A 12,669-nucleotide genomic window follows, 5' to 3' on the forward strand; every position below is an offset into this window, starting at 1 on the left:
TTCAGATTTAATAATATAATTTTTATAAAAATAATAATTAAATATTCTGTTAGAATTTAATGATTATTCTAATTATATTTTAGATTTTTTAATTTTAAAATGAAATATTTATCTTGTATTTGATTATGTTAATCTGCAGTTAGTTACAAAAATTTAAAAATAAAACTTTAATAAGTTGTATTTAAGCACAATCTACTCGTAATCTTGAATTTCAAGTGATATGTGTCAATAAACAGTATTTTATACATAAAAAATAGTTTTTAAGAATTTTTATCAAATATTTATAATATAGTATAGATTATTTAATTTTTACGAAGGGGACATTTACAAAAAGATAAAAATGAAAAAGGTCGGTCCAAGATTTGCACAGGTTGTCAAGTAGTGGACCGGAATTTGAATTAAATATATTGCCCCACCCCAGGTCACAAAATCTTTGACCATTCCCATTCTAAATTTACAATTCTGCCCTTTGCTCCTCATTCATAATAAAATGTTCATATTACACAATTTAATAAAATGAGTAAACTACAGTGTTGTTTATACAAATTTTTTAAAGTGATCCGTAAACTTCAATAATTATAATTATCATCCTGCTATTTACATTTTGTTTTGAAAATAGTCATTCGACTTAACTCTGTTAAGTTTTTTTCCTTTTAAGTTAAGGATATTTTCGTCTTTTAACTTTTAGAAGACCATGTTATACATTTTTGTTTAAACCCAAAGACCAAATTGTAATTTACTCTAATTTAATTTATATTTTGTGTGTGTGTATATATATGTGCACGAACACACATACATCCGGTGAACATCTCACACTGTCACTGATGGTCTTGTCCGATGACCAAACTCAATACCACCCTTCCATTCCCAAATGACGCCCACCCCCACCCCTTATTGTTCCCTTTGACACTTCCCAGTACCATTGCCGCTACAACACCACCGAGGATAACCCCGAGCACCTCTCTCTTCTACGTATATGTATGTGTATCTATGAAGTGAATGTGTATGTGTGATCTATGTATGTGTATGTGTGAATTTGTGTGTGTATGAGATCTACGAATGAGATATGTGGGAGATCTAATTATCAAAACAACAACGATGGTTGCAAGTTGGAGTTGCAGGTGTAGTTGGTGGGGGAGGGAGATGAACGTTGGAGATAGGGGAGGGAGATGAACGTCGAAGATGGGGAAGGAAGGATAAAGATGGAGATGAGTTAGGAGATGGGGGAGGGTTGCTAGAGATGAACACCAGCAGCGGGGGAGGAGATTCACGGTGTAGTGTGTTTGTTTTTTATGTTGAAAAAAAAATATTCCAATAAAAATAAATGAAAACAAAATAAAGATTTAATCTTTATAAAACTTTAATTATATAACGGACAAAAACTTAAGCCTTTTAGTATTCAGACCCACCAACACCTCAAAAGTGTCAATTCACACAGATTGAGTCTATCCTTCACGATAGATTCAATGAAATAAAGGGGTAGAAGCAGAGTTGTTCACTTAGATTCAATGAAATAAAGGGTAGAAGCAGAGTTGTTCACTTAGTGAACAAGAAATTAAATACAATGCAAGAAATATAAAACCAACCTGTTTAATTTTATGTCGATTTGGATGATAATATGCACGGTAAAACCTGTCCTTTAAGGTTTTATACGACCACTCTATTTACGCTGTGAGTCTGCTAGTCACAAAACCCCAGGATTTGATGCAATATTCGATTCGTTTATGAACAGCGATCAAAAACGAATATAGAGCACCGTGTATGTAGAAAACGATAGAGAGAAAGTAATACTCGGGAGCAGAAATCGAAGGAGAGGAAGCTTAGAACTTTCTGTGTATTTCGAACTGGCTTCAACCCAGTTTATATGGCGAGGCTCCTTCTGCTCCGATGCGAAGTGCAAAGTACGCCTCCTCGCGCCACCTTCGCGAATCCCGCGCCCGTGGCCTCGGCCATGGCCACGCACGCGTGTGTTGGGCCTTCCACTCAAGACCCCCACCATGAGTCCACCAACTTGTTCAAATCTCATTTCTAGAGAAAGCCTTATAAGCTTCTCTATAAATTAATTTTCTACCAATGTGGATGGAAGGTAAACTTCCAACCTACAAATTTCCTACATTTTATATATGTATAATGTGATCCTCCTGTTCATCCTTATGCCAAAAACTCGATTTTCGTGATGCAGTTGTGATACCGATCTGGTTCCTAGCCATCATCATCATCGTCTCGTTTTTCCGACCGATCAATTCGGCCTTTTGGAATTCATTTAGCGAGAGAGAGGGGGGGAACCGAAGAAAAGAGATGGGATATGTGATGTATGAGACGAAGATGGAAGGCCAGAGGGGAGATGGGGTTGCCGGAGATGTACATTGACAGTGGGGGAGGGCAGACGGTGGGCGGTAGGGACTATGTCACTGTGTGTGTGTTACAAAAATATTTATTGATTTCTAAAATTAAAATAAAAGAAATACATGAAAAGACTAAAATGCCCTTATTTTAACAATTTTTTTAAAACAAAGTTAGTGAAAGGAACCAATTTCAAAGCAAAATGTAAACAATGGAGACGATAATTGTAGTTATTGAAGTCTACGGATCACTTTTAGAGATTCGTGTAAACCACATGGACAAAAATTGTAGTTTGCTCTAATAAAAATATATTTTATTATTAAGAGTAAAGTAAACTACAGAGTTGGTCCTTATTGCTTTGTCAAAATTAACAATTTTCATCCTCTATTTTTGAAATTACAAGATGATCGTTATAGTTTGTAAAAATGTTTGGATTTGGTCCCTCTAACCCCCACTAAAAAATTTCGTTAAATGAAATATATTTTCGTTTTTTTATCGATTTGTCTCTTATCCAATCAAAAACCATAAAGACCAAAATCATAAAATCGATTTCGATTTGATAAAAGACAAAAAAATGACAAAAGAGGAAAATGTCTCATTTAATGAATTTTTTAACGAGGGTTAAAAGAAGGGATCAAATACAGACGCTTTTGCAAATCTTGATAGCCATCTTATAATTTTTAAACTGCAAGGACCAAAAGTGTTATAACTTACTCTATTATTAACTATGTTCATACATGATCTGATCAATTCGAAAATCGTTCAGATCTTATAGAACCTATCACTAAAATATCCCTAGAGAAAATTCAAAATTTCTTTTGTATTTAAAAAAAAAATAGGAGGGAGGCATGCCATGTTCTTTGTTTCATGGACCAGAGCATGATCTTGGGGCCAATTTTGAAACTTAAATTTTTTTGTTTAGTTGTTTCTATCACTATTTTTTATTATCCTGGATATTCAACCCACTATGTGAGCCGACTAATCCTAGGACGATCACTTGCTTTGCAGATAGTCCGGAGTCATTGCATTTGATCCTCCGTGACCACAACGGGATTTTTATCACTTTTTAGAGCATCTCCGATGGATTCATTATATTTCTTTTTCAATAATTATAGGAGTCAGATATGAAAAAAAAAACATTAGTTTGCAGTGGCAGATCCAGAAAAGTCATAGATCGGGGGCACGTAAACTAAGAAGTACCGATGTATTGTATCATTATGATTAACAAAATGCAACTACATAAGTTGATTTTTATGATTTTTCATCATTCGAAAACGAGTCATTACATATTTTTGTAACCTTAGCAGCTAGTTTTTCTGCGGCACAAATTACACGCACATTCAAAAAAATATCACAAATTCAATTGCACAAAACTGACTTCACGAGGTAAAAAGTGATGCTTAACAGAATCATAGGCAAATTAGATAATTGAGCTGATTTAAATAAACAGAAATAATCTAGCAAATAAACAGATAAATGGAAGCATGTAATAGCCTCTGTCGCAATTTAAAAGCATAAAAGCTATCCCTTTTTTTTTTAATCTAGGTTGTCTAGCAATTTCCAAAATCCCTAAAGAAATGAAATCGAAAATGGCTAAATAAATATAGAATAACATCATCCTTTGATTCAAACAAGATTACAAGAACAACGAGAAATCAAAACCAAGTAGAAAAAAAAACTCATATCAACAAGACAACAACCAACAAAGAATTGAAGAAAGCGAAACAATAATGACCAATAAAACAGAAATCGAAAACCATCCTAACAGAAGAAATCGAACAGAATGTGTAAGGAGAAAGTAGAAATCGAATTGTTGTTGCTATTATAAGACGAGAAGAAATCTAATCAAACAATATTGAAGACTTGAACGAACAGTTGGAGATGGGCCGATGGCTCGTGGTCATGGTGGAAGCAAGCAATGAAGCAAACGATGGTTGCGTGTTGGAAAGTGGCGACGGCTGCGTAATCGTCGGCGAGAACGAGGACACCGTGCAAATTTGACTTGGGGGAACAAATGGGTAAAACGTGTAATTTTATTTTTCAAACCTAAGTAAAATTATTTTTTACCTTTTGTAGACTACATCTATCCCTGGTCTAATGTACTATTTACATTGACTCTTTATATTAATTTACATTATCTCATTCTCTATATGTAAGGATGTCTCTACAAAGACAAAAGATCTTGTGAGAATAGAAGTTAATATAAAAATCGTAAGAAGAGATCTAGACCTTTTATTAATTTTAATATCACCCCCACCTCATGTATTGCTTCGATATTGGAATTGATCATTTACATCTCAGTACACCTCATTAGTATTGATTTTCAATTAGGATTGATCCAAATGTGGAGATCTCTTATTATCTTTCTCACCATAACTTTCATCATCATCGGAGTCCAACTCTCTTTTCAAATACTCTATTATTTTAAAAAGTAAAATTTTATATTAAAATAATGTATATTAGTAGACATAGAGAACACTAATTTTTATGCATTTCACATCCTACGTTACCTTAAATATATGGAGCAAGATCTGAGTTTCTCTTATGTGCCGTTTGGTTTTTTAAGAGGTGTTGAAGTCTGAAGTTTTATTTTACTTCTGATTTATTAGAGGTGGTGTTAAAATTTGAATCAAAAAGACTATTTAATTTTATGAACTGACAAACGGCTGAAATCTGAATCAATAGAACTATTTCAAACCATTTTTCTTTACATCAACATGTGAAAACAACTAAACTTAACAGAAACTCAAAATCAAAGAATACGATATTAATGTATATACAAGATCCGACAGAAAAAGGGCATGAATCAATCATCATGATGAAGAGGTGTATCAGGATAAGAGTTCATGGAAATGGACATGGGGTTCAAGAACATCGTTGGCGAAGCCAAAGAATAGTCGGTGGCGATGAGGTCGAGTTCAACTCTTTCCATTTTCTACAGATGTTCATTCGATGCCTTCCAAGACACCCTTTATCTTCATAGCAACTGTCAATTTTATCGGGATCGTGGCGTCACGAGCACGATGGATTTCATCTTTGGACACTCCGCCGTGGTGTTGCAGAACTGCAAGATTAAGCCATGGCAGCCATTACCGAACCAATTTGTCACCATTACAGCTCAAGGAAAGAAAGACCCGAATGAGGACTCAGGAATTTCTATCCATAAATGTGATATAACCCCATTGGACTATCTAACAGCTCCGACGTACCTTGGTCGACCATGGAAGGATTATCGACAACTATGATCATGAAGTCGAGAATTGGAGGGATTTTGCATCCATTGGGGTGGCTAGAGTGGGATAAAGGTGTGGAACCACCTTCGTCTATATTTGATAATGTGAATTAATTAGTGGCGACGTTTGTTCAAATCGCCATCAATCCATGGAAAATGGTCAATGTTTCTAAGAAATCGTGGTTTCATTTTGGGGGAAAAGGGGGTTTTTCTTCTGATTCTGGTGTGGGTTTTTTTGGGAAGAAGATGATGAATGAGACTGTGAGCTTAAATAGTTAAATGGGTCGTCGTTTTCCAGTGAAGGAAGCTCATGGACGGCCGGAGACGGAGGCGGAGTGGAGGAAGAGGAAGGAGTTGCAGTCGTTCCAGCCAGTTGGAGGCGAAGAGAAAACGAGTGGAGAAGCCAAAGAATGTGATGGTTGTTGAAGGGAAAACAAGGTCGAATAAGAGGTGTTAAAGAAACCACTTATTTTTTTTTCAAATGAATTTAAGAGTTAAAAAGGGTCTAAAAAAGTCTAAATTTTAAAACGTCTCATCAAATCAGATATAAATGATAAATTAAAAGCTGAAAATAAAAAACAAACAAGACCTTACTGAATTATTCCTAAAACATATAATTGTTGAGACAATTGTTCTCGTTATGTGCTACCATTTTTTATCTTTGCTTGATTTAAAATTAAGTCTTCAGGGTTTGAAACGTTTATTAATATTACAAACATAAAAAATAAGAAAATTTCTATAAAAACCAAATGAACTTTCTTACTTAACATGATTATGTCCCTGAACTATTTTAGTAAATAATTAAATCATTGAATGTTCCCGGTTTGAATGATTAAATCCCTGATTTTTTTTAATTAAATAAACTATTGAACTTTTAGAATTTAGTTATATACATCCCTTTTTTAATATTTTTTTTGTCTTTCACTTCTCTCTTTTTTTAAAACAATTTAATGAGGTACATAATAATAGGGTGCTTAAAAACCCGACCAACTCGATCAACCCAACCCAACCCAATACAAAATAACCCGACCTGAAGTAACCCGATGTCTAATGGAGTTGTAAAATTGTCAAACCGTAGGTATTGGGTTGATATTGGGTTACTATTATTTGAACTCAACCCAACCTGATGAACCCGATATCCTTTTATTTCTTGGATTTAATATGATTGTTGAATTTCTATTAATATATACATTAGACAATTACACTATCATGTATGCTTTTCATATACATATATTTTCAATCTATTCATATCTCTATATAACTCATTCAGTAACTGTGAACATATATATGTAAATTGAGAAAATTAACTGAATGTGATATATGTAAGAAATATGAATAAGTTGTATCAAATGGTTGATGATGAAAAAGAAATTATGAGTAGAGAAATAACATATTCAAGGTTAGAAAAATATTTTAATATACCAATGTATCAACCTGACTAACCCTACCAACCCGCACAGGTTGGGTTGGGTTACACTTTGGTTTGGGTTGGATTGAATTAAGATTTTTCCAAACCGCAAGCATTGGGTTGAGTTGTTCAAATGTCTTCATCCCGATCAACCCAACCCATGAGCACCCCTAGTACATAAAATGATAGATCAAAAAAGAAGGAGAGCAGACGACAATGGGATCATGAGGGGACCCGATGAAACCGGGTACGAGAGATTTGAATGTCACAAGGTTTGAAAATGATAAAACTGATTTAAATTCTTTTTACTTTAAAACATTTTTAGCCTTTTACTTAACGTTTTTTTTTAACGGACATAAATAATTAGTATTTAACAATTCAATAATTTATTTATTAAAAAAAATTAAAAATCTTAATCGTATAAAAATTACTTTATCTACCTGATGTGGATGTTGGTTCATCATCCTTGCATGTTAATGTTTTAGAACGCGAACCGCCCCAGCCATCAGCTATTTTTATTTTTAAGCATAAATATATTAATTTAAAATATAAAAAACTACAAAAATTTAATAAATTGTATTTTTCATAATTTTGAAAGCTAAAAACAATTTTGACGATACATCCATAAATTTTGTTGCAGTAATTGTACATGTCAGATTATTTTTGTTAATAAGGATCAAAATAAATGATTTGAATTTGATTCCAAAGGTCAAAAGTATCAGGAGGTCCCAAGTTTAATCCAATGAGTAATAAAAACCCTCTTATGGCTACAGATGTTCAAATACGTTGACTCCAGACTATTTGCAAAGCAGATGGTCATCGTGAAATTAGTCGGCTCGCATAGCAAGTTGGATATTCAGGTTAATAAAAAAAATATTTGATAAAAATACATCCATAATTTAATGATTTTATTTCAGGTATGAAAAATAATAAAATAGAATAGAATTACGAAAATAAAATATATTTAATCCTACCCCTAAAAAAGGAATCCCGAAACATGGGCCGACGCTACGACTTTGGTTTCACCTTTCCACCGTATGCTCGCTGGCAAATCGACGATGGTTTCTGCGATTTCAAGCAAAGTTGCGAAGATGTCGGACAACTCCTCAGGCAATTGTCCCCTAAGCTGCCGGAAACCGACGACTTCCCGGAGAAAAACTCCTTCGGCGGTAACCCACTTAAGTAATTTCCGTCCAGAAACAACCTTCTCAACGTCGCCTTTTGGCTGTACTCCGACGGGATCGGTCCATGAAGCTTGTTGTATCGGAGTGACAGAGACGACAACATAGGATACGCCGAGAAGTTCGCCGATAGGTATCCGGCGATTTTGTTGAATCCGATGTCGACGGCGATGAGGTTGCTGTCGGTGGGTTTTAAGATCTCGATACCAGTGAAACCGTTATTCGCTAGATTGACTTGCTGGATGGATGGTTGGAGGAAGAACCAGCCGGGGATTGTTCCAGTGAGCGAGTTGTCACTGAGTTCCACCACTTCCAGCTGAGTCAACTCGTTAAAGGATGTTTTTGATAGATACCCAGATAGTAAATTGGATTTAATTGCGAGTTCAAGCAGGTTTTTGGGGAGTTTCGGGATTGGTCCCGTAAGTTTATTGAAACTCAGATCAAGCCGAGTCAAGGTGAGTGAACTCAATGTATCTGGCAATGACCCGGTTAGTGAATTGTGAGAGACGTCTAGGGTTTGGATTGATGTGAGACTGGAAATAGCAGGTGGGATGGTTCCAGAGAAGGAATTAGATCGGAGGATGAGGGTCTGGAGATTGGGAAGAAAGAAGAGAGCAGTTGGGATTGGGCCAGAGAATTTGTTATCAGAGAGATCAATGGTAAGGAGTTGGGTGAGTTTAGAAACGAATGAGGAGAGAGTTCCGGAGTAACCGGCACGGTCGAAGGTGAGTTGGGTGACTCGGTTGCCGGAGCAAGAGAGACCACAGAGAAAGTGAGTGAGGTGAGGGTTGGAGCAGGGATCAGAAGTGAAATTCCAGGAGGCTAAGCAAGAGTAGGAAGGGATGGTGGTGGGATTAATGGCAGATTTAATGGCTTTGAGTGCAGATACATCGGAGGCGAGGGTGGTGGTGGTGGCAGCGGCAGAGGTGGATAGGAGGAGGAGGAAGAAAAAGACGGTGGTGGACATGGTGGGAATGAAGCATTTAGTAGGGAGGACATGAAAGGTTATAAAGGGAAGTTACACCCATAGCCATGGGGGAGTTTTGGTAGTCGTGATTGGGAGCAAAGAGTGGGTACTGACACCACTCTACCACATACACGAATGACAAGTTTATGGAAATTTAATAATTCCAAAAATATCTTTAAACCATTTTCGGTAACAATAAGTTTTTGAAAAAGTTAAATCATTTTAACTTATAATAAATTAATTAACATTTTTATAAAAAAACATAAATTATTTTAAATAAACAATTTCAAACACCCCTTTAATCTCATTTTTAGTTTAAAAGATCTTTAGAATTTAATATTTTGGGATTTAACTGGGATCACACACGTAAAAGATTTTGAAATCCTAAGAGGTAGTTGATATTTAATGAGATTTTATAAAAATCGTATATATATTGTTTTAAAATATGTTAAAAACATTTGTTTAATCAATTAAAAAAATAATTTAATTATTTTTATAATTATTTATAAATTATTTTTTAATAATAAAATTTAATTACATTCCAAATCCTATAAACCAGATATAAAAAAGATTCCAAATCTAGAACCCTCTAATTCCAAATTATTCTACAAAATCCAAATCCTTCGTAACCGTTTCACCAAACCAAGTGCATCTAAGATAAAATTCATTACATTTTTCCCATACAGATTTTATTTTAAAAGACCTTATTATTAAGTAATTTGTTCCTAACAGAATATTTAAAAAAACATAAAATTAGTATATTAAAACTACAATTTTTGGTCCTTTTAGTTCACAAATCTTTGAATGTGGTCCCTTAAAATTTAAATAGTACAAGAATGGTCACTATTATCTTCATTTTGGTATGAAAGTGGTTCCTACTAATTTGTCACTTGGAGTGCCACTAAGGGGCCGTTTATCAAACGCTTACTCGGGTAAGTGAACATCAAGTCACATTACATTACCGGATAAACATGGTAAAAACCAAGAATCTTACCTAGTAAGAGCAAGACAAGGACCAAGAGTCTTACTCGGTAAGTGAGGGCGAAGACTCTTACCATGGTAAATGCTTACCATGGTAAATGCTTACATGGTAAAATTGTGGCATACGATACTATTTTGGTGGATTAAAATATTACCCGGTAAGTAAATGATAGTGTTAAATTTTACTGGTAAATGCTTACCGAATAAGTGTTTAGTGAACGGCCCCTAAGTGAATTTTTTTTTTTTGTTCTTGTGCCCATTTCTCTAATTTTATTTCGAATTAAAATCATATTATTTAGAGAAAATTTTAAATACAGTTTATGTAAATATTGCAAGCTTTACAAACCAAATCTTTGGCTTTGATTTTGTTCATTTTGAAATTCAGAAGCGGTTATAAAATAAGATACATTATGGTTGAGAGTAAATTTAGGAACTGACTTAATCTAAAGTGTTGTTTATCTACATGAATGGTTGAGATTGATTTCTTTTTAAAACTTCCTATATATGTATACATGTACCTATACATACACACACATCATAACATCCACTTCTCGCCACCCTCGCTCCAACAGTCGTCTTCAGCTCCCACCACACCACCATATCTCTAGCTCTCACTATGTATTCCAGCCATCTTCGATGTCGAAACAAAGCTAGCACAAGGATGAAATCTTTTTGGAGAAGGAGGGGTGTGGGTTTAGGGATGATGCTTAAGGGAGAAGGGTCTTAAGCATAATAGTGTTAAATTTTACCGGTAAGCACTTACCAGGTAAGTGTTTGATAAACGACCCCTTAATTAATGCACAAAATTTATCAAAGTTAATGAAATAGACCATTTGTATACCAAAAGACAAACTATAGTGATCATTAAGCACTCTTTGTATTTTAGAAGCCACTTTTAAAAATGTGTAAACCACATGAAATGAAATTGTAGTTTACTCTATATTTAATCTACAACAAGAAGAAGTGTGTGGAGTTGGGTGAACCTCTTTGCTACTTATACAACCACTTCAATGACTTTTCAATTTTGTTATTTTATTCTAGATTTTAGAAGGTGTTTAAGATTGTTTATTTAAAATAACTAATGTTTTTTTATAAAAAAACTTATTAACTTATTATAAGTTAGAAGAGTTTTAACTTCTTCAAAAACTTCTTATTACCGGTTTGGCACCGGTAGGGCTGTAAACAAACCGAACGTTCAGCGAACCGTTCGGCGGGAAGTTCGTTTATGTTCGTTTATTTAATAAATGAACGAACATGAACAATTTTTTTTGTTCGTTTAGTTAAACGAACGAACATGAACAAGAGTCTCGTTCGTTCATTTATGTTCGTGAACGTTCGTTCATTTACCGTTCGTTTACGTTTGTTCATTTATCGTTCGTTTACGTTCGTTTATGTTCGTTTATATATTAAATTTAATATACAATCTTTTATTTAATTACTTAGAATTCAAATAATATTTATTTATGTTCGTTTAGCCCGTTAGTTTATGTTCGTTTAGGCCGTTCGTTTATGTTCGTTCGTTTACGTTCGTTTAACATGTTAACGAACGAACATAAACGAACACGAATACACATTATTTCTAAACGAACGAACACGAACACAAAGATTTTCGTTCGTTTACCGTTCGTGTTCGTTCGTTTGTTCGGTTAAGTTAAACGAACGAACATGAACAAGCCTCCGTTCGTGTTCGTTCGGTTCGTTTACAGCCCTAGGCACCGGTATAAACTGTTTATCCAAACACTCAGAAGTGCTTATTACCGGTGTCATACCAGAATGAGTCAATAAGTTGCTTTTATAAGCAATTTCAAACACCCGCTTAGTCATATTTAAAGAGTTAAAAGTGTATTTTTTTTATATTTTTAGCCTTTTACTTAGTTTTTATTATATAATCTACTTGTATACGGTATTAGATTAGAGTACCAGTAAAAAATATGTGGATATATAAATGTATGTATATATATATATATGATATGATATGATATACAAATTTATCATTGTAATTTACATTTTGAAGAAAAGATGTGGCCTCGCCATGAGTCAATGACTCTCGAGTTTTAAGGTTTGACCTCATCCGTCACACAGTATCATGTATCATTTAGAATCATGTACTTTAATAATTCATAGACGTTATCCAATTGCAATGAGTCACGAAAAATAGAGGGTACATGATGTTCATTTCATTTCATTGTCAAGTTTCATAAATTATGGTTAAAATGTTGTAACGGTCCCACAATAAAAATGTATTAACGAGTGGCTTAATTATTTAAAACTTCTAATATTCATGAGATACGTGAGGATCTCTATCTTAAGAGTTTGTTTATAATATTTAATAGATTGATTAATATATATATATATATATATATATATATTTATTCGGTTCACTCTATGAAACTTTTTTCCGTGTATTTTTTGTTTCACAAACATGCCAAAAAAGTTTAACATTGTGAATCAAATACACATATGAAACAAATATATGTTAACCACTACAATAATTCTAGCCATAGATGTAAAAAAAATACGAAAAAACACATGATACACTGGTTCTCATAAAAAAAAA

At 34.0% G+C, this 12,669-nt stretch overlaps 1 protein-coding gene across 1 annotated transcript; it reads right to left on the reverse strand.

Moving 5' to 3' along the window:
* Positions 1–7,928: 7,928 nt before the first annotated feature.
* LOC112516989 (probable LRR receptor-like serine/threonine-protein kinase At4g36180) lies at positions 7,929–9,226 on the reverse strand. Its single transcript, XM_025124269.1, has one exon. The coding sequence runs from the start codon at positions 9,129–9,131 to the stop codon at positions 7,992–7,994; it is 1,140 nt and encodes a 379-aa protein (XP_024980037.1). The 5' UTR covers positions 9,132–9,226; the 3' UTR covers positions 7,929–7,991.
* Between the last annotated feature and the right edge of the window lie 3,443 nt (positions 9,227–12,669).

Source organism: Cynara cardunculus (assembly GCF_001531365.2).
Source record: "Cynara cardunculus var. scolymus isolate 2C chromosome LG 8, CcrdV1, whole genome shotgun sequence".
NCBI classification, from domain to species: Eukaryota; Viridiplantae; Streptophyta; class Magnoliopsida; order Asterales; family Asteraceae; genus Cynara; species Cynara cardunculus.

Bases quoted from the DNA above. Each gene is read 5' to 3' on its own strand.
- LOC112516989 (XM_025124269.1), bottom strand. From the start codon at position 9,131: ATGTCCACCACCGTCTTTTTCTTCCTCCTCCTCCTATCCACCTCTGCC.